At 38.4% G+C, this 23,680-nt stretch overlaps 1 protein-coding gene across 7 annotated transcripts; it reads right to left on the bottom strand.

The window, feature by feature from the left end:
• Window positions 1-486: 486 nt before the first annotated feature.
• On the bottom strand, window positions 487-21,805 carry LOC143383011 (zinc finger protein 717-like). 7 transcript variants are annotated; one of them, XM_076837379.2, is made up of 6 exons: window positions 21,498-21,805; window positions 18,087-18,611; window positions 17,188-17,335; window positions 6,642-6,768; window positions 5,661-5,753; window positions 487-2,573 (listed from the first exon to the last, which is right to left on the bottom strand). In XM_076837379.2, the coding sequence occupies exons 3-6, from the start codon at window positions 17,242-17,244 to the stop codon at window positions 1,264-1,266; spliced, it is 1,587 nt and encodes a 528-aa protein (XP_076693494.2). In that variant the 5' UTR covers window positions 17,245-17,335; window positions 18,087-18,611; window positions 21,498-21,805; the 3' UTR covers window positions 487-1,263. The 7 variants fall into 7 exon arrangements, with proteins under 7 accessions (XP_076693494.2, XP_076961763.1, XP_076961762.1 ...); XM_077105648.1 differs by lacking the exon at window positions 18,087-18,611 and having other exon boundaries at window positions 17,188-17,272; XM_077105647.1 differs by lacking the exon at window positions 18,087-18,611.
• Between the last annotated feature and the right edge of the window lie 1,875 nt (window positions 21,806-23,680).

The following is a 23,680-nucleotide window of genomic DNA, read 5'->3' on the forward strand; positions in this document are numbered from 1 at the left end:
GGCAATGAAAAAATATATATATATATATATATATATATATATATATATATATATATATATGAATGAAATATCTGGATTTTTATGTGAATCTAAAAATTTGTATCCCCAACTATATAGGTACATTCATGTAAAGTGATCTGGTCTATATGTGTAGAGGTTTCTGTTGAGCCGTAGTTGTAGTGACAGACCATGTAGTGAAAAAGGGTTAAGGTTAGAGCTAAGGTTTAAACATTTATATCATATGTATAAATTCAATATGGATATACATTAAAATATTTATACGTATCTGGATTTGCGTTAAGATGGATGTTTACAATTTGACTTAGATGTATGTTATAAATATATAAATGAATATGTATTAAAATTTATGTGTAGTATTTTGTTTACCGATAGGATATATGTATATGTATAATGTATATAATCATACAGGAATGTATTAAAAATACATGAATATTCAATGTAATGATTATAATTTCTGTATAAAAGGCACATGGATATGGGTAGTGTTAGGTTGAATTCTGAGATATGGACTAGGCTTATGGAGAGGGTTACCTTTAAAATGTGTGTATGTGTGCGTGTGTGTGTGTGTGTGTGTATAAATATATGCATATAAATCTGAATGTTGAAGTAGAATTATATATGTAAATTTATTTTAAAAATAAATAAAACCATAAAAAAAGAATCAAAACTCTTACATAGAAGCATTAGTCTCTATGATTGGCAGGTCAAGCGTTCTGAACACAGTTATAATTCCCATAATTATAAACTCTCTTCTATACAAAAACATTGGAAGCTTTTGAAGGGCTGATGTATTAAAGATATTTATTTTTAGCTACAACGAGATGTTTCTATTGTAATGCAAACAGATCACACATGAGATAGCCCAAAAGAGTATTTACTTTTCACTCACATAAAGTATAAATCAAGGGTTCTAGGACAGAAGTGGGATAATCTCTGATCTTGTGAGTCATTTCTTTTTGTCCTAAATCATAGTTACCTTCTCCCATTTAAAGTTCTGAAGGACATCTTAGTGGCCATCTTCACAGGAGATCCACAGAGCATGAGACATCTGGAAGGACTGACAGCACAGCTTTTATATTGCACTATGCTTGGAAATAAGATTCAACACTTGTGTCCCTATTTACCTGCAGAGCTATTTACATGGTACCCCAACAATAACGGGGCACTGAGAAATGCAGGCTGTTTCCAGAAGGAAAGAAAATGGATTTTGGAGAACACTTGGCCAGTCTCTACCATACAAAATTAAGGGTGCTCTGACCTGGCAAGAGATTTTCCCACACTCTTATGTTCTTGGGGTGTTTCCTTTACATGACTTAACTGGTGCTTGCTGTAGTTGGATCTGTGAGAAAACACTTTTCCACATTCTTTACACTCATAGGGCTTCTCCCCTGTGTGAATTCTCTGATGTTCACCAAGATTTCCCTTCTGGCTAAAGGTTTTTCCACATACATTACATTCATAGGGTCTTTCTCCTATGTGAGTTCTCTGATGGACAATGAAGGCTGATCTATTGTTGAAAGTTTTTCTACACTCTTCACATTTATAGAGATTTTCACCTGTGTGATTTCTCTGGTGTTCAGTGAGTTTTGACTTGACCCTGAAAGATTTCCTACATTCTTTACATTCATAGGGTCTCTCTCCAGTGTGAATTCTCTGATGCTTGCAGAGGTGTGGCTTCTGGCAAAAGGTTTTACCACATTCTTTACACTCATAGGGTTTTTCACCTGTGTGAGTTCTCTGGTGTACAGTGAGGCCTATCTTGTGATTGAAAGTCTTCCCACACTCATTACATTTGTAGGGTTTATCTCCTGTGTGAGTTTTATGATGTTCCCTCAGGTGACAGTTCCGGGAAAAGGTTCTCCCACATTCATTACATTGATAGGGCCTTTCCCCTGTGTGAATCCGTTGATGGATGACAAGGTTGGACTTACGGTTGAAAGATTTCTCACAGTGATTACATGCATAAAGGTTTTTCCCTCTACATGCCCTTTGATGTATTATAGGGTCTGAACAGCTAGTGAAGGTTTCCTTATCTTTAATACATTCAGAGGGTCTCTCTCCTATGTGTACTTGCTGACTTTTAGGCTGTTTGTAGAAAGTTTTCTTCCTCACCTGAGTTGTCTCTCCATCAGTAAAAAATGAACCATCACAGCCTTTCCCACAGTCTTTCTCTCCACAGGTATTTCTCATAGGAACCCTCTCATGTTTCAATACATTCACCTGTGTGTTCAAGGCTTTAACTTGTCCACAACGTTCAAATTCCTCCTGCTGATTCTGACCAAGATGCTGAGGACATCTGAGAGACTTCCCAATTACATTACTTGTATCAGGCTCCCTAGAGAGAAGCCTGTTTTGATGTACATTAAACCCCTCAAGCCTTGTTTCTAAATAGTTCCCATTATTTAAAATCAGTCTTGAGCTCAATTTAAATTGTTTTCCTACTTCAACTCTCTCCTTAGTTGATGAATTGCTGTTGGTGATTACAACTTGCCACAAACATCTGTCTTGACTTTCTTGGCTCCTGTCTATTTGGTCATCCACTTTCTGGACATCTAAAATGAAAAACAAAAACAAATCCATAAATATCAGCATTTCTTATGGAATGCTCATGTAAAAGTAAAGTTCTTTCTTCCTACCTTAGCAGCCTACCATTTGTAATTAATCAATAATGAATAGTGACTATATGAGTATAATCGTGCATCACTTAATGTCAAGAACACTTGAGGAAAAATGTGTCATTACACAATTTTGTTATTGTGTAAACATCACAGAGTGTGCTTACAGAAATCTAAATGATACAGGACCTGTGTGGAGACACAGTAACCACAAGCTGAGGCTGCTCCCAGGGTAACACAGTATACTGTCTAAAAACAAACATTTTTATAAGTAGAAGAGTATGCCTTAAAGTAATAAAAACTATAGTATAGTAAATATATAAAATGGTACCATAGAAATTTATTATAATTACTGCTACAGTTTGAATGTTAAACATCCTCCACAGGCCCATGTGTTAATGACTTTGTCTCCAAGTTGGCACTACTGGAAGTTGCTGTGGACCTTCAGAAAGCCTGACCCAGAGGCAGGTCCTAAGGTCACTGGAGGTGTGTCCTCAAAGTAGATTGTGAGAACATGGCCCATCCTCTCCCATCCTTGTTTCCTGACTCATAATGTAAGTAATTTGCCATCATGCTCCCAATATTTCCACCCTTTCCAATGGCCAAAAGTGATGGGGTCTCACTATTTTGGACCAGAATCTCCAGAACCATTAGGCCCAACTAAATTTTACCCATTATAAGTTAGCTGCCTTAGGTATTTCATTGTAGTAAGTGACTAAAAATTATCAAGAATTATGTCCTATACACAACTTAGAGGACTAAGTTTTATAATACCAGCTTCACCGCAAACATGTGGGTTATGCACTGGGCTATGGCATTATAATGCTTACCATGTCATTAAATAATAGGAATTTTTGAGCTCTAACATAATCTTTTGGAATCAAGATTATTTAGATGGATACATTGTCCATAATAGCCCGAAATGTTAGGCAGTCCATGACTACAAGATTTTTCTTCTGATTTAATGTAATAAAAAATATACTATCTGGGGTAGTAAGTTTGACTCTTTTCCCTGTGCTAGATGATTACAGCTTTCTCCAAATTCCTAATTAAACCTGGCTTACTTTGCTTCTCAGGCCACTTTAACCTATAACCCTGGGCTTCCGTAACATGCTGGTCTAAAGCAACTTGCTCCCTAACCCATGCTGTGCCCACCAGAAACTGCCTTTCTGGTTTCTTCTGAGATCCACAGCCTGACTTGTCCCTCCAATTCCTAATGCAAGTACCCCTATCGCACAATTCACTGCTTCTGAAAGCTTTTATTTTATGTACTAAAGTTTCAGCAGCTTCCTATTTTCTTAGAAAATGGAGCTTTCACATACATTTCTCATCTTCTTTGCTTTAGAAGGATGTTCATAAAGACAAGGGAAAATAGGGACTTCAAACTCAACTCTCAGAAATTTGAGCCCTCCAAAATGAAACCTTCGTTTACTTGGCCTGGAGACCCAACATCTCCTGTTTCTATTCTGAAGTCCAGGCCCACCTTTTGCTATGCTCCTATTCTGGGTCCTTCTCAGATTCATGATTCTTTATTTCTGAATGATAGGCTCACTCCTAGACTTCTTTTCTATCTTATCAACTCTCTGATGACATCCTGTATAAGAATGACTTTAAATTTTTGTTTAAAGATGCTAATATCCAAATTTGCACCTCCAATAGGGATGGTCCACCCTCAAATATAGATTTTATATTCACCAAGGTATTATATGTGAGTAGTAGTGAAAAAGTTAACTTGAAGTGAAGCCATACCAAAGTAAATACATAATAATTCCCTAAAATTGCCTTCTCTGACCATCCTTTCTGAATTATCACATTCCATTTTCTTTTCTCACTCTGGTTAAATATTCTATGTATTTCCCATTCAATTAATTCACATTTTTCTTATTTCTCTCTCATTAGAATGTAAACTTCATAAAAGAGGGACAATATATTGATCACGTTTGTTATAAGTACATTATAAAATTTCCACTGCTCAAAATCTGCTTAAGAATAAATGGATGTATATTTTTAAAATGCCTGAGGGAAAAACCCACTTCACTGGAATGGTGGAAGACAGCAACTGAAAATGTGAAAAAGTGAGAAACAAAGAAAAAGATTTAAGAAAATGAAGGCAGAGAATAGACCAGAGTAAATGTTTAAAATACTCAGCGAAAGGATTTATGTATAAGAGCCCTCCCTGTAGACTATATAATAAAAAATCTTTGATCCAGCTCTCCTCAGGTCTGGGACCTATAAAGAAATCAAAAGAAGGGCTGGGGTTGTAGCTCAGTGGAAGAGAACTTGCCTAGCATGTGTGAGGCACTGGGTTCAATTCTCAGCACCATATAAAATAAATGAAGGTTCACTGACATCTTAAAATTAAAAAAAAAAAAAATCCAAAAGAGGACAGAAACAAAGTATAGGGGCAGAATGGCCCTTTGTCCAAGCTGCCAGCTTTATTTATGTCAGTAGGTTACATTAGGTCACTGGCATCAGTAGTTACATTATTGTTCATTGTGTCATTAGGCAGGTTACAGAGTTAGCAACATTATGCAGGTTATTATTTAGTTACAAACTATAATTGCAATGTGCAATGTTAGAAGCTTTGTGTAGATCTCAAGAAAGTCCATTGTTTAAAGCTACTGCTGAGTGGACAGATACAGGCACAGCAGTGAAACACACTCCCAGGAGGTGTGTGCCTGAGATCAAGGTCAAGGCTGATAAGACTCTAGCACAGAGCCTCCTCACGCAGGGCATTGCTACAGCAGCTAGGCATCTTGTGTCTTTGCACAAAAACTTTCCCAGCAGTTAGGCATTCATACCTTTGCACAGAAACTTTCCCAGCAACTAAGCATCCTGTTCTTTTGTACAGAAACTCCCAGCCACCAAGCACACCACAGCCATAAAGTCATCAGACAACCCAATCCCAAATACAGAACCCCTATAGGGACACAGCAAAAAAGAGGTAGAATAAGCTCAACACTCCCAACATCTGATGAATTTTACTGTTCCCAATCTCCCTGTGCTCAATATGCACTGACTGACCTGAGAGGGTCTGGTTTGGGTGTTCCCCTATCATCCATGGCTCTGCTCCTTGCTCCAACTTAAAGATCACCTCAGGTTTTATAATGCAGTGCCCTGTTAATGAGAAATAATGTAAGATTTTGCCAAACTGCCACATCAGCTCCTTCCCAAAAAAAAAGAGCTTGGCTTCAGGAACTATTCAATGAAAGGTCTTGCCCACATCCCGCATAGGCGATGGAAGTAAAGGTTCCTCTTGGTAGAGTGGGATGGCTGCGAAACAAAAGCTAAGAAAGAGAAGGAAGTGAAAAAAACACAGGACACAGAAAGTAATTTTTAAAAAGCAGGGGCGGGATAGTCGATCTTAGGGATCAAGCTTCCACACTAGAAAGAGAGCAATGGAGTCTTTGCCTGCTTTATTTATTTGGGGGGAACATCAAAGGTTTTCCATGGACTATTCTTTGCCAAATAAGGTAGGAGGTGGGCTGTCCAGTTTCCAGCGGGTTATGCCCAACACGAAAGTTACAAGAGCTGTCTACTCGGTATAGCAAAGACAGAGATTTCATGCCTTGGGTGATCTGATTCACATGGGAGAGCCGGGATAGTTCCCAAGGAATAAAACCTAAGTCTCCATGGCTCAGTACCAAGTAAAGACCCCTCAAGTAGTTCACGATGGCTCCCCACAAAAAAGGCCTTTCATTAATAAGGCATGACACACTACCAGGTGTGAGAGTACCAATCTGTAATCCCAGCAGCTCAGAAGGTAAGCAGGAGGATCACAAGCTGGAAGCCAACCGAGGCAAGTTAGTGAGATTCTATCTCAAAATAAAAAATAACAAGCACTCAGAGGTAGCATCCCTGGATCCAAAAAAAACAAAGGCACATTCTACATGAATTAGAATCCCATACCTAAACAGCATTAAACCTTATAGATGGTTCTTATATTTGCCAAATGGGCGCAGGGAAGGACATCGCTCCCGGAAGTTATCGGGGAGTTTTGCTCACCCAGTGACACCAGGCTGTAGTAGGTCTCCAACATCACATCCCTATACAGGGTCCTCTGAGCATCATCCAGGTTCTGCCACTCCTCCCAGGTGAAGTCTACAGACACATCCTCAAATGACACCAACCCCTGCAACAGCACATTTCTCCTCAAGTCATCAGTCCTCCACAGATTGTGTCTGTCTCCCTTCTATATAGGTGTGTATGTCTTACATGTATCTTCCACAACAGAGAATGCTTTATACTATATATGATGGAAAAAGGAAAGATCACAGTGGAAGTTATCTGCAGTAAAAATTTATTATCAAAAATACTACTACAAAATTTATTTTAAATATCTAGACCCATACTTGGTGTGAGGGAGATAAACATGAATAAAACTCTGTTCCTCTAAAAGTCTTATGATCTGATATAAAGACAAAGTATATATGTAGACCTGGAATGATGTGCAAGATGAATTAATACAAACAGAAGTGCAATATAGACTGGGAAAATAAAAAAGGAGAAAATACCACTCTATTTTGTATTATGAGGCTGGTGTCACTGAAATACTAAAGATGTTCAGTTTTTGTGAATTGTGAATTGTGAATTGTGTTTTCATGAATGTGAGTACCACAAACAATGCACAACACATTAATGAAATTAAACACATGCCCTGCCAAGGTGAATGATCTTGGGCCATGATAAGAGATTCATGCAATACTGAAGGAACTTATTATTGAGTTGGTCTGAATTTATGATCCAATTCCAAAAACAAAAAGATTTTATGTACCTACCATCTTTTAATTGCTTATACATTAAAAACATATACATGTCCCAAAACGTCCTTCCTATATGCTAAAGGATTGCTTGTGGGTATGACAGGGTGGACTGCCGCTTCCCTAACCACACAATGTAAATAACGAAGCCCTAAAAGAAAAAGTAAGTTTCATGAATAGATATGCATATAATAGTCAACCCTGGAAGGAGAGTGGCAAATAGCTTAAGAAAGAGTGATAAAGGAAGAAAAAGGGTGACAGCTTACCACCTATATTAGAACAGAGAGCAGTAAATATACATAATGAGGAAATGAAACAATGAAAAGTATTAGCAGAAACAGAATGTGGTATTAACTTGCTGAACAGAGGGTCAAAGAGAACTATTACTTCCAGGCTACATGTATGATGGCAGCTAGTTAGATACTGCTGTTCTATAGTGAAATGTGAAAAATGGAAGAATGTGAGGGGGCAGAAATAACCTAGACTTGTAGATATTGCAGATGAAATAACTGAAATTTCTTATGTGGGATGTCCACCAGGCAACTGGATATGAATCTGGAATACAGGAGAGAGACATCAGCTGAACATTAAAATTTGAAGTACCAAGATTTCAATGGTACCTGTAGCCATGACAGTGAATAATCTTAAGAGATTAACAGGGAATAAAGGGACTTCCACCCAAACAACAAGGGAGAAATAATACTGAGAGTATCAGGCTATCTCAAACAAAAAACGAAGATGTGCACCCACACAAGTGGCAAGGCCCTGGTTTCTGATTGTCATCACATGCTGAAGTGAACTGTAGCTGTGCCTCATTACCATCTTAAATCTCTGCAAAGATATGGGTTACTTTAGTGACTATTCTATACCTGTGTTTGCCCCTCACCACCTGGAATGTGCTCCTCCTTTTCAACTGTGAAAGTCCCTAATATTATTTTCAGAATAGGCCAAACCAATTCCTCCAAAGATATAATTTACTAAAACTCACACAAATAATACACAATAATAAATATATATTTATTAAAGAACAGAATAATTATTAACCTTCAAATATAGTACCTGTTGTGTATACATTCACCAGTGAATTCAATAAAATATTAAGGAAGAAATTATATCAATTCCCTACAATCTATTTCAGAGGAAAGGAGCAGATAGAATATTATGGTTCATTTTATGAAACCAGCACTACCCAAATACAGAAAACTACAGACCATTACCTCTTATGAACACAGATTCAAAAAAAACAAAGAAATTCTCAGTAGAATATCAGCAAATTGAATCCAACAATCTACAAAAAGAATTATACATCAAAACAAGTGGGATTTATCCCAGGCACACAAGGCTGGCTCAGCATTTGAATATCAACTCATACAACTCATCACATCAATAGTCTGAAGAAGAAAAAAATCACATGATTACACAACAGATGCAGAAAAATCACTTGAAAAAACTTGCCATCCATTTGTGATAAAAACTCTCCTCAACTTGATAATAAATACCCACAAAAACCTACATCTAACAACATACTTAATGGTGAGAAATTCAAACCTTTCCTGCAAGACTAAAAAAGACATGGATGTACCCTCTTATCACATCTTTCATAACTATAGAAGTACTAGCTAATACAGTAATACAAGAAAACGAAATAAAGGGTATGCAGACAAAGAATAAATAAAACTGACTACAGATAATACAACTGTCGTCTATGTAGAAAAAAACTGTTAAAGAAAAAAAACTGGAATAAGTGATTATAACAAGATTACAGCCTGTAAGGTTAATGTATAAACATTTTTCAATTTCCTATATATCAGCAATGAACAAGTGGAATTTTTTCAATGAAAACACAGTACTACTTATATTGGCACCCCAAAATGAAATCCATATGAATCTAACAAAATAACACAATATCTCTATACATACAAAATCTTTCTGAACAAAATCAAAGCACAGCTAAGTGAATACTCTATGTCCATGAATAGAAAATCTCAATATTATCAATGTCAGTTTTTACAAACTTTGACCAAAAGATTCAATTTAATGGAACAGAACAGAGAGCCTAAAATTAGTTCCATATAATTATAATCAACTGGTCTTTGACAAAGGAATGAATCAGTTATTCTTTAAAATATATGGAGTTGGGACAACTAGGAATCTATACACAAGAAAAGTGAATCTAGACATTCCCATTATAAAAATTAAATCAAAATGGATCACAAACTAAAATGTAAGATGAAAAATTATAAAACTCTAGAACATATAAAAACAACCTAGATGACCGAGGGGAAAGTAATGACTTTGTACATACAAAGCCAAAATCAAAATTCAGGGAAGAAATGATAAATTGGACTTCATTAAAATTTCTTCTTTACTGCAAAAGACATTGTCAAAAGAAAATAAGTCATAGACTGGAAGAAAATATTTACAGAAGACGAATCTGATAAAAGGGCTGTTTTGTAAAACATTAAAAGAACTCAAAACTCTATAGCTATCATAAGAAAACAAAGAGCTTAACAGATACCCAAACAGAGAAGACACAGTCAATCAATAAACACAGGAAGAGATACTCTATATCATAAGACATCAGGGAAATGCAAATTAAAATAACAATGAGATATCACTACATACCTAGTAGAAAGAACAAAATATGGAACACTGATACCAAATGCTAATGAGGACATGGAACAAGAGAAATTCATGCACTACTTGTGGGAATGCAAAACAGGACAGTTGCCAAGGGAGACATTTTGGTGATTTACTATGACACTAAACATGCTCTTACCATATGATCCAGCAATCGTGCTCATTGGTATTTACACAAAAGAGGTGGAAACACTCCCAGAATAAAAACCTGTAAACAAATGTTTATAGTAGTTTTATTCAAAGTCAAAATCTGGAAGGAATTAAGCTATCCTTCAAGAGGTGAATAGATAAAACTGTGGCATATGTGGTCAATGAAATATTACTCAGCTCTAGAAAGAAATGAGCTAAGAAGTCCTGAAAGGCATACAGAAATCTCAAAAAGCACATTATGAAATTTTAAAAAAACAGTCTGAAAGGGCTTTTTACTCTATATTTCCAGCTGTGTAACATTCTGGAAAAGGTAAAGTTGTGGAGAAGGTAAAAAGATCAGTAGTTTCCAGGGCTGGGGATGAGGAGGGATGAACAGAGGGAGCACAGTAGATTTTTAATGCAGTGAAAATACCCTCTATGGCACTATAATGCTAGAAACATATCATTAACATTTTTCCAAACCCACAGAGTGCACAACACCAAGAATGAACCATAACGAAAACCATGGCCTTTGGACAACTATTAAGTGTCAATGCAGGGTCATCAATTGTAACTGATTTCCCACTCTGTTGAGGAATGTTGACAAAGGGGGATGCTGTGCATGTGTAAGGATACAACTATGGAAGAAATCTATGCACCTTCCTCAAATTCTACTGTGAAATTCAACTTCTCTAACAAAATAAAAGAGGTTTTCTCTTTTAAAAAAGAAAATCCAGGGGTGGGGTTGTGTCTCAGTGGTACAGCACTTGCCTGGCATGTGTGAGGCCCTGGGTTCGACCCTCAGCACCACATATAAATAAAGTTAAAAAAAAAAAAAAAGTCCATTGGCAGCTAAAAAATATTTTAAAAAGACAATCCAGCCACCTAAAAGCTTGAGTTTGATAATTATTACTTAATAATAAAACCAATATTAAAAATACCTTCCTAATTATAATATAAAAGCACTTAATAATAATGAATGGATAAAGAAAATGTGGCCCATACAGGCAACAGAGTATCATTCAGCCTTAGATAGGAAATCCCTCCACTTGTGACAACACAAATGTACCTGGGGAACATTATGCTAAGTAAAATAGGTCTAGCACAAAAAAGTACTGCATGATGCCACAAGCAATGACCCAAATGTATGTGTTCCCCAAATTTCACATCACCATGTGGACAGTATTAGAAGATGGGGCCTCTGTGGGGTGATCAGATGAGAGTTCCTTCCTCTGGAATGGATTAGGGCCCTTTGATAGAAAGAGCTTCAATCACTCCCTTCTGCTTTCCATGTCCTTCACTATGTGGGGAGGCAGCAAGACCCTAACCAGATACCAGATGCCAGCACCTTGATCTTGGACTTTCCAGCCTCTAAAACTGTGCAATTTCTGTTCTTTATTAAGCACCAAGTCTCAGGTTTTTGTTACAGCAACATGAATAGACTAGGATACTACATATATCAAGAATTTAAAATACTTAAGCTTACAGAAGCATAAAGTAGAATGGTAGTTACCATGGGCTGAGGGTCAAAGGAATTGGGGAGGTGTTGGTCAAAGGGTTCTAAGTTTCAGTCATAAAATATGAATCAGTCTTAAATCTACAGAAAAGTATATGCAATTCAGAATATTGTGTTATATACTTAAATATCTGCTAAGAAGGTTATCTTCTGGGATACTACATATAAAATCTACCTATAGGTTTATTATATATAAAATGTAATAAATGTTATTACATTTTAAAAGGTGTTTTACATATAAAAGGAGGGGATACAGTAGAAACTTTTGGAGATGATATATTAATGTATCATTTTTGAAATTTTTTTATTTTTAAAAAGAGAGAGAGAGAGAGAGAAGAGAGAGAATTTTTTTTATATTTATTTTTTAGTTTTCGGCAGACACAACATCTTTACTTGTATGTAGTGCTGAGGCTTGAACCCAGAGGCACGCGCATTCCAGGCGAATGCGCTACCGCTTGAGCCACATCCCCAGCCCCTTAATGTATTATTTTGGGAAAGTTGCCATAAGTGAGTAATGCTTATTCATAAACTCATCAAAATGTACACTTTAAATATAGACAATTTCGTACATCAGTCATACCTGAATTTTTAAAATTACATAATTAAAAATTGACAGCAAATAGGTATTTGCAAGTTTCCCAGTATATGTTTATTTTATTATTAATTTCTGAATCTAGTTGGCTATCTCAATACACTGAGGTGACAATATTTTTAAACCAAAATACATGATGTAGTCTAGAAAATATATTTTCCAATGATCTTCCACAAGGGTGCCAAGCCCACTCAGTGCAGAAAAGTCCAGCAACCAGTGTTGGGAAAACTGAATATCCACATACAAAAGACAAGCTGGAACCTTACCTTACACCACATACAAAAATTAACTCAAAATGGTCCAAAAACCTATATTTAACACCAAAACTATAAAACTCTAAGGTGAAAATGTAGCAGAAAGGCTTTATAAAATTGGATTTGGCAATGACTTCATAGATATAATGTTAAAAAGCACAGGTAGCAAAAGTAAAAATACACAAATGAATGTAGACCAAAAAAAATTCTTGTGCATTATAATTGGAGTAAAAAGACAACTACAGAATGAAAGAAAATAGTTTCAAATCATGTATCTCATAACAAGTTAATATGCGAAATACCTAACTGCTTCCATCCCACAATTAAAAAAAAAACAACGAAATAACTTATTTAAAGCACAGATAAAGGACTTCCACAGCCATTTCTCCAATGATGACACACTAATGGCCAACAAGCATATAAATATCATTCATCATTAGAGGAATGCAAATGAAAGACACAATGAGTTATCACTTTACACCCAACAGAAAATATCAAGTATTGGCTAAATTAGAATCCTTATAAACTGATGGTAGGAATGCAAAATGTTGCAACAGCTATGAAAAATAGGATAGTGGCTCCTCAAAAAATTAAAAATAGATTTTCACTATGATCCAACAGTCCAATTTCTATGTATATATATCCAAAATTGACTGCAAGACCTCAAAGAGATATTTGCACATACTGCATTGCTCACATAGACAGGATATAGAAGCAATCCAACATTCCCAGGGACCAGCATAACCTAATTAAAGAAATGGAGCAGGTGCCCAACATGAACAACTGCTCAGACTAGTGCCTACAGGGTGCCTCCTGCATCCCACCATCCAGCTGCAGAGAAGTGTCCACCATGTTCATGCTACTCTCTATAGGTGGCAAGTATGTGAAAGGGCAGATGGCAGGCAACCAGGATCTGATTTGTTGGGCTTTCAGCCAGCACTGAAAAGGTGGTCATTTTTTGTTCTTAATCAACTTAAAATTCTAGTCCATAAACATGGAAATATCTATCTTATCCTGCTCATTTTTAACTGGTTACCTGAAATAGAAGAATTAGTTATAATTATAATTATAATTAATTAGTTATAATCTTTCAAAGGGTTTAAAAACATGACATGTATCTTTAAACGACAAACTTACAAGTAAAAGACATTAAAAATGTCAGTGCTTCTTGGTTTCATTCTTCACAAATATTTTTATTGACTTGTTCAAACATTCCAACTAATTCCTGAATGCTTTCTCTCTGTGTACTGCTAAGGATGTCACATAGCTAGCCAGAATCAGAGTCTACTTGCGACTGAACCTCATCACCTAGCAAACACACCCTTCAGGGGACTGTGAGTCCCAGAAGTTCTTCCCTCTATGCTGCCACCATGTGCAGACTCAAAAATAAATGAAAAGAACAATCAAACAAGAGTATCATGGGATACTCACTTTACGTAAGATGAGATTAGATGAGATGAGACCTAAGAAAGGAAAAAGCTCAGGGGAAAAAATCCCTTTTCAGTAATTTGGGTCACTGACTAAATGGCAGTAATGCCATATGAAAGAAATAGAGGAGGATGAGACTTTCAATTTGGATTTGTTGGTTTGGAGTTGCCTTTTGGACGGCTATGAAAAAATAAGTACAGGAAGTTAAATCTATAGTCAAAAGAACAAGCTAGAAACAGGTTGGAGCACCCAACCACAAAGAGCTGAATCATCAAGGAGAACTGCAGAGAGGGACAAACAGTGAACAGGATGAGACACATGGATGAAGAAGAAAAGAAATACAGGTAAAAGAGAAGAACCATCACTGAGGCCATGACAGAAACTAATACAGAAGAATTTCCAGAAGATCATCTGCAAACAGCCAAAGATTCAACTAAGGTAAAGACCAGAGAATAGTACTAGATATGACTATAATTTAGGTTACTGTGAGCTTTAGAAGAACTAGAGCACTCACCTAGCACTTGCACAATCCTCAATATAAAAATAAATAAATAAAACAAAGGTATGTGTCATGTAGGCTTGGTATTATTAGTAACTGTGCTATTCTATTTCCTGGTGAAATTACTGATACACCCTTTGGAGAACTGGCTATAATTTTTATTTCACCTTCATAATTGGGATCAATTACCCCAGGACTTATCATAAGTCCTTTTAGAGTAGAAGAGCTGCGTCCCAATAATAAGCCTACTGTTCCTTTGGGAAGAGGTCCTTTCACCCCTGTGGGAATGATTTGAACTCCCATCTCTGGAGTTAGTACTGATCTGGCGGAGGCGCAGATGTCCAACCCTGCGCTCCCTCTGGTTTGTCTGATGAGGGATCTGATGGACAATGTGTCCTGGGCACTACCCTGATGGGGTTGCTGGGTTCCTCCAGTGCTCCGTATATTTATGGTTTTGGGCCCCGGAGCATTGGGCCCCCCTGTCCATTTTTTAGCAATGGAGCCCGATGCCTTTCTCCATGATATCATGGATAAATACTTGGTCCTTGTTCGTTTTTTGATAATGGAGTACCCTCTATGGTGGTTTGAGAATGGCATTCATTAGCCCAATGTCTCCCTCTACGGCATCGTGGACAAATACCCGGTATTCTACTTCTTTGATACCTAGTTTTGTTAAACCCTCCTCCTATGGGGCAATTCCTTTTAAAATGTCCTGTTTGTTCACAACTGTAGCATGTTCTTGGCCTGGCATCTAAAGCCTGTTTTACTGCAGCTGCCACAATTTGCCCTTGTTCATTAATGTCTCTGGCATCTAAAACCTGTTTTACTGCAGCTGCCACGACTTGCTCTTGTTCATTAATGTCTCTACATAATTTAATATATGTATTTAAATCTTCATGTTTCCATGGTCTAATGATATCTCTGCACCAACGATTTGCTTGGTCATAAGCCAGTTGTTTTATTAATGGCATTGCTTGTTCTGTATTCCCAAAAACTCTGGTAGCTGTTTGAATAAGCCTATCTACAAATTCAGCGTAAGGTTCATTAGCTCCTTGTATTATCTTAGATAATTGACCTTGTAAACCTCCATGTCCTTGTAAAGTCTTCCATGCCCTAACCGCATCTACAGCAATTTGTATGTATACGCCAGGATCATATGCAATTTGTTGCTGCTGATCTTCATAAGGTCCCTTTCCTAACAACATATCTAGATTTCTCTGAAGATAACCAGCTGCTGCATTTTGCCTAGCCGTCTCCGTGCAAAATTCCTCATTGGCAACCTTCCATAACAGGTATTGTCCTCCATTTAGCACAGCTTTACACATATTAGCCCAATCTGCTGGCGTCATGTTCAAGTTGGTAATGGATTCGACCATGCTTACAGTGAAGGGTGCTTGAGGACCATAGGTTGTTACAGCCTCTTTTAGCTGCTTCACTTTTTTGAAATTTAAAGCATGGTGAATTCGCTGCCCTCCTGCCTGCTCAAATACAGGGCATGTTAATATTTGAGATCCTGTCTCAGGATCCCAACTATCAACTGCGGGGGTTGGGGGCCTCCCAGCATATGGAGGTGGCCTTGTCAGTTGGACACTTACGTCCTCTGGTGATAGAAAGGTGTTAGTAGCAGTCTCCTGTAGAGGTGGTGCTGTTGGTTGGACACTTAAGCCCTCTGGTGATAGAAAGGTGTTAGTAGCAGTCTCCTTTTGTAACTTTCCCCCTGATGGCTTTTTCTGCTCTAAACTTTCTTTCTCTGTCTGACTAGCTTGAGAGGCCTTCTCTTTTACTTGAATCTTTTCCTCTGTCTGACTAGTTCGAGAGACCTTCTCTTTTACTTGAATTTTTTCCTCTGTCTGACTAGCTCGAGAGGCCTTCTCTTTTACTTGAATCTTTTCCTCTGTCTGACTAGTTCGAGAGACCTTCTCTTTTACTTGAATCTTTTCCTCTGTCTGACTAGCTCAAGAGGCCTTCTCTTTTACTTGAATTTTTTCCTCTGTCTGACTAGCTCGAGAGGCCTTCTCTTTTACTTGAATTTTTTCCTCTGGAGCAGGTGCCCAACAGGAACAACTGCTCAGACTAATGCCTCCAAAAAAAAAAAAAGAAAAGAAAAGAAAAAGAAATGAACTACAACTACATTCCATGGGTTCAAGTCCAAAAAATGTAACCGAATGATCTGATGTATAACCTGTACACATGAACTGAGGAAAAATTATGGAGAATTATCTAAGGGCCTGTGGTTGACTCAGTCCTCCACACATTCCAGGTTTAATCCCCGAATCCAGAATGGTTGTGCAAAAGCTGTCTGGAACCACATTACTTTAGCAATTAGGTAAATCTAATGCTGAACACAAAAAGTGTTTATTTCCAAATTGTCAGTGAAAAGTTTTCCACTATATCATCTATATAACCAATAAAGTCAGTGTTTCAGACTTTGGTGGCAGCAAATTTTCATGCCCCAAGAGGATTTAGCATGCCCTCCTCTTATGTTCCATTCCAATCATGTAACAAATGTGACCGACCGTCTTTTTGCCATGGTGTCAGAAAGATCAGAGACAGATGCATTAAACTTAGGTGACTCTGAGGTCTTATAACCTACCCATAATCTACATGCCAACTTTATGTCCAGTTTCCTGAAGCTGAGTTTTACTTATTTCTCTTTTTCCATTTTAATTTGTGGGTCTCACAAAGCTCACCAAATACAATGACAACAAAATGAAAAATAAATAAACAACTTACTAAAGATTTATTCAGTTTTCGTTGCTTTTGGACACAGAGAGAGAACTCTGGAAGCATGGCTGGAACAGCAGGCAAGTAGAGTGGACTAAGGAGAGAATTGGTGGAGCTCAGTACATTATTATTCTGCTCAAAACACTCTACATATTTGCTGAAAAAGACAAAAAAATAAATAAATTAAAAAGCCTCTATGTGGGAGAATAGTTTACTCAATAAGGGGCAACTAAGACCCTATTGAAGATGCATTTACATTAAGGTAGAGATTAGACTTAGAACTTATTTGGGGGTTAATTAAAACATGCATTACCTACTAATTTGATATTAATGTTGCCTAAAAATATAACTTAATTTAAATCAAATTAATGCTATAGAAATACAATTGGGCTGTAGTAACTATTTGCCTATTAATGTGGGGATTCCACACAAGACTCCATATAACGTTTCCACTATAACACATTTTACTTATATATACCTAAACATCATGGAACAACCCAACATTTCACCCACAATCATATAGGTAAAAATGTGCACAACGTGTATGTCTTGCGGTACACTGCTCCAGTAATGCTTCTCAGTGACAGAACTGTACCCAAGCCCTTGTACAGTATGTTCTGACAACAAAGTGGGCTTTACCATTTCACTTGCTTTGGCCAATGGGTATTAGAAATGCAAGACAAATATCAGTTTGAAAAGTACTTGCCCACCAGCATTTGCCCTCTTACAGAATTAACATTAAAAAGCCTGTGGTTACACTGTTAGAAACCCAGAAAAGAGCCAATGGCCAGTACAAACCACCAGAAATAGCAATGAAGCCATCCTGCACCAACCTCAGCAAAAATTAGACTAAAGTTTCATTTGTGAACCAAGAAACATAAGCATAGAAACTGCCCACATGAGCACACCTCAAAATGCAGATCAGTACCAGGCGTGGTGACACATGTCTGTAATCCCAGCAACTCAGGAGGCTGAGTCAGGAGGATTTCAAGTTTGAGGCCAGTCACAGCAACTTACCAAAGCCCTATACAACTTGGTGAGACCCTGTCTAAAAATTAAAACTAAAGAAGGGATGGGAATGTTGCTCAGTGGTTTAAATGTTCCTGGGTTCAATCCCTGATACCAAAAAAACAAAAAGAGGCAGATCAACAGAACTTTAACCTAATAATTTTTTTCCCCTTAAGCCAATAAGTTTTGAATTGGTTCCTCACACAGTGAATGCCAACTGACATATCAAAGTCACGATAGTTCAATGCTTTTAACAAAACTACCTGGGAGAGATTACATGTCAAATATAATCAAAAAATTTTTCAAAACCATATGTAGAGGCCTGGGGATGTGGCTCAAGTGGTAGCGTGCTCTCCTGGCATGCGTGCGGCCTGGGTTCAATCCTCAGCACCACATACAAACAAAGATGTTGTGTCCACCGAGAACTGAAAAATAAATATTAAAATTAAAAAAAAAAAAAACATATGTAGAAGTTTTAAAAATCAGAATGAATGTAAGTTCAATGAACTTAGCTGAGGTTGCTGGCTCAAACAGATATCATATGAATCATAAAACTGTTTACACATCAGTAAACTTTTTTTATGTCATAGTCTGTTAACCTTAAAGTCTGTTACTTTAAGTGTACAATATATTTTATTTACATTTTAAGAAACTGGTTTGAAGTGTCATAGGTCTAACTTTAACATTTTAAACAATGTATGTGGAAAATGTATGATTTCTAAAAACAGATTATCGACATTAAGTAGTAGACATTTGTGTTATTATCCCTTTGAGGTCACATAATCTGCAGAAAATGTTGGAGATAAAGAAAAGGATAAGAATGCTTAAGCCACAGTATTATAAAGCAATGTTTGTTCTATATTGACTGCAGTGTCACAAAAATAATCTCAAAATAAATAAACACTTATTTTGACTTAATTGTGGTAAAATGGGTAATGTAAGAGAAAAAGTCAATCTGGCTAACATTTGAAATCATGTGACCCCAGGCAACTGAATTCAACTTTTTTTTTAATCTTTCTTATAAAGAAGAAATACTTTGGAAAACCATCCCTGAATTATCAGGAAGAACTATCAGAATAGAAGTGGCATCAGCATATCCCTACATGCCAAATCTGTGGAAATGTAGAAGACAGCGAATTTCCTCTCCTGAACAAACTCCCAGGGGAAAACAGATGTTTTGTTTTCCACAGTTGGAATATTCTGCAGTTTCTCCCAGGAACTAGTAAGATAACTAATACTTGTGCAATCCCTAGCTGCTGTGGTACTGTCCTCCATAAGGAGGCTCTGTACTAGAGTCTTATCAGCCTCGACTTTGATCTCAAGCACATAGTCCCTGGGAATAAAGGAACTTGCTTGCTAGATAACAATGTTTCACCAAGCTCCTGGATCTGCCTGCCTAACAGTAACTTCAAACAGACTTTCTTGAGAGCTACATAAAGCTCTAACATTGCATAATGGAACTATAGAATATAATTGCAAAACAAGCAACCTTAGTAATATACTAAAAATAATGTAGTTATTGCACTAATGACCTAATGTAACCTATTGGTATAAATAAACGTGGCCACTTGGACCAGCAGCCATTCTCTGCCTCTGCATCTCTCTCTGTGTCTCCTTTTCTTTACAGTGATAGACTAAGTTTGAGATAACTCAATATATAGCAAACAATGAGGAAAAAACACTGAAGGAATTGCAGTGTGTACAAAGCACTGTAGACAGATGCCTTCAGGTATGCCTCCAGCCCAGGCCACATCTTTAATCATTTTCCAGTAAGTACCATTTCCTAGGCCCATGACTATCCTCCCTTAGTCCAGCTTAACTTTGAAAGATGGTTCAACCTTTCAATCCCATCAAGTCCTTGATAGCTACTGGATGAGGTACAATCAACCAAGTCCTGGACATTCTACACAGTAGGGCTTAGGCTATGCAAATAATTGCTTAGGCTATGCAAAGTCACCTTTCTGGCTCTTCTGCCTTTGTGCAGAAGCACTAGTGGGAGGATTCTGGCCATGGGTGTAGTTTCTCAATTGGAATTCCTATTCATGGAGCCACTTCCTCAAGGTGCATTAAGAAGTGCTTGGTTCCAAGGAAAATGAGACCATCATTGTAAGGTCCTTGCTTAGCATCTGCACGGCCATCTTAAGTGACAGCCATCATTTTACAGTCATCATTTTAAGAAAAATTTCACTTTCCCAACCAAGGGCCTTTCTGAGATAGGCTCACTACTCCCTCATACCAACCCCACCCTTAAAGGCCTGCATTAGGATACCATCTCTAATTCCTGAGCCTGCCCTATAAGAGTCCGGGATCCCAAGCCTGTTTTGCCTCTACCTCTAAGGAGAGATGTGCTTTATGTATCAGCTCTCTAACAAATAAACTTTCATGTGTATCTCTACCTGGTCTCCATCTTTCATTTTTCGATGGCCAGTCTCACTTATCTCCCTAGACTAATTCACTGTCCCTGGAAACTAGGTCTCCTATAAATTTCTATAAACTTCTGTAACTAGAGGTGGTAGGCAAGCAGTGAAGCTGGAATTAGGCAGGCAGGCAGGAAAGATAAATTGAGTCAGGTGGGATCAAGGAGTCCAATTTGAGTAAGTCTGGGAAGTTGGAGACTGCCCACTGAGGGACAGAAATGTTAATTCCTTCAGAGCCCTTCCTCCACCCTTATCAAGAACCTATCCCAGCCCAATCTGTTGCTAAGATAACCTGTCCCAGGAATTGCCCCTCCCTACAGGGAGCTATAAGGTTAATTAATGTGTCCTTGCCGCTCCATTCTGCCCTACCCCTTCAGCCCACCGGTTTTCCACCTTGACACCGCCCCCCACCAGCATTCCTGGGCCTAGTCACTTTCTGGAAGGAGAGATAAGGGCAGAACAAAGGAAGCCTAGGACATATAAAAAGGGCATAACACCTCCCTTCTGGGGATCCCAGGATACCAGCCATGGCCCCTTCTCCCTCCCAGGAGAATTCTGTTGCCCCCTTTTAAATAAACCCTGCTGTATATGCTTGCCTCGGTGCTTCTCTAATGTTAAACTTCCAACACGTGGGGGGAGCAGGACTGTCACTGGCGGTATGAGAAGGACCAGAAACCTCACTTTCTCAAGAGTCACCAAGGAACCCCACGGACACGAGGACCGCAGGGCAAGCCTCCGAGCGCGCTCGCGTTACACTGATAAGTTTCTCTGGGAATTTGGGGGTCACTCTCCTAGTACGGTTAGGAAACTTCTCGCACACGTGGGTAAACTGACGCCACCGGGTTAGAACGGGATCCGGAGGGCAGCGCGGCGTGTGACTTCACGGTAGCATACCTCCGGCTCTAGAACCTCCGGCCCTCTGGAGGCACATCCCCTGCCTTCTGGCGGCGACGGGTCTGCCGAGGAGGTAAGTCCTGAAAGCACAACCCAGTGGTCCCTTCCGCAGCCCCGGCTGGCACCCTCACGGCCCGGACCCTGAGATCCGCGGACGTTTCTGATCTCCCCTAGTAACAAGACACCCCCTCCTGCTCCTCAGGGACTTCGAGGCTCGGGGATCTCCACCCACTCACACCAACTTTCAAAAACAAAGAACGCAAGTCTGGGCGTGCTCTGGAGCGTGGGGAGAAATTCTGCCCGAGAACTTCAGTGGAAACCCGGCGGGAATGGGCGTGGCCGCGCATGCTCAGAATGAATCGGACAACCAGGTGGGCCATGTTAGTGAGGAGACTACATTTCCCACGAGGCACTGCGCCTGCCCTTAGGGAACCCGAGGAGGGAATGTTAGTTTTCTCTGCGGTGAGTCCGGGTACCCGGAGACCCGGATGTACCTGCGCTGGCCTCAGGAACTTCCTTTTTGAATCCTGGTTTGGGAAGCTGGTTGGTTGTGGAACGAATGGAGAAATTCGAATGTAGGCGAAGAAGTCCGTGATGTTAAAAACTGGCCTTAACTTTTTTTATTTTGTTTAAGCATATTGCGATTATAATATCGACGTCTACTTTTACATGTGCATTCGAAAGCTTTGAAAGTCATGTCTACATTTTACTTTAAATTCGTTAACAAGGGGACTGGGATTAAGGCTCAGTGATAGAGCCCTTGCCTTGCACGTATTAAGCACCCACTGAGTTCAGTTCTCAGCACCACATAAAAATAATAAAGGTATTGTGCCCATCTATAACAACAAAAAAAAATTAAATGGATAACAAATAAGAAATTAACGTTAGCTCTGTCTGAGCTCATTAAAGAAGTGTTCTCACTCTCTAAACTAATGAGTGGGTTTTCAATGAATTATATTATTGAATTGGAAATTCTTTGGTAGAAGAAGTTAAATAATCCTTGTGCCAAAAGTTTACACTCTGGTATCTGATAATTATCTGCTCAGGATCTGTAGTCATTTGTTCTTTTGGGAGAATTTTGCCTTTTCTTCTTTGGTTTCTGCCACAAATTAGGCAAGAAGTTCTGTACAGAGATTTCTCAAAACTTCCAATACCACCAACTGCTCTTCAGACAGGGAAGTGTCTGGCTGGAGTCACCAGGATCACCAGGTTGATATGTGCTTGAAGGTGGAATCAGGGTGATGTGAAAGTGGAGAAGCTTGGCAGTTGGGGGACAGCGATGTGAGAGGCTTGACTCTTGCTCAAGACCTACGCCTGTTTTTCTCTTTTCTTAATATGTGCTTTGCCCTGTTCAAATTCCTCCAGCTCTCTTCTGCAGATTCAGGGTAGTCAGCTCGATGTTATAAAAGTGATGATACAAAAATGAAATCATTCTTCTCAGACACACACAAATAAGGGTTTAGAAGTTATGAAGAGGGTGAGTCATGCCTGCCTGCCTGCGATGAGTACTTTCTCAAGATCTTTCTAAAGGCACAAAAGAGATTTCTTCTTGTTCTATACACATCTCAGTGATTTGCACGTCTAGCACATTTACACAGATTTCTGTAACAAAAATTTATCTTTAGCATTGTTTAAGATGGCAACAACTCAGACAAGATGTTCTTGACACACTTGCCAAGCAGAGACACCTACACCAACAGCTGACACCAACTCCTGCATCAGGTCCCCAAACCAGCAAATTTTGACCCAAGTAATTTAGGTAAATGTCTTCCTTTTTGCCTTTATCACTTTCCTCTTGCCTCAAACTCCTGAATATACCCATAGTTCAGTGTTGCACAGGTATTCCCATTGCAATGCTCTATTATATACCAGGAAAAAAAAATCACTATTCTTTGGAGAATCTCACACTGATTGTTATTTCAGTTGACAACCTTTGCAGATCCTACTTGCTTCAGATTTTGAAATTTTTAGGTTCCCTCTTACACATTGAATCCCATATTTATCTCTTAAAAATCTGTTGGTGTCTGGGAGTCCTTTAAATACAAGATGATTGGCAGGGTTTGGGTAGGAAGAACCAATGCCTATATAAACAGTCACTCCTCTTAGTAGGCCTCAGTTTTCTACCCAAAAAATGGAGACAGTAATATATGTTTGGAGGAGTATACACCCCAGCCCACTTGTAA

Source organism: Callospermophilus lateralis, chromosome 17, assembly GCF_048772815.1.
Source record: "Callospermophilus lateralis isolate mCalLat2 chromosome 17, mCalLat2.hap1, whole genome shotgun sequence".
Lineage (NCBI taxonomy): Eukaryota > Metazoa > Chordata > Mammalia > Rodentia > Sciuridae > Callospermophilus > Callospermophilus lateralis.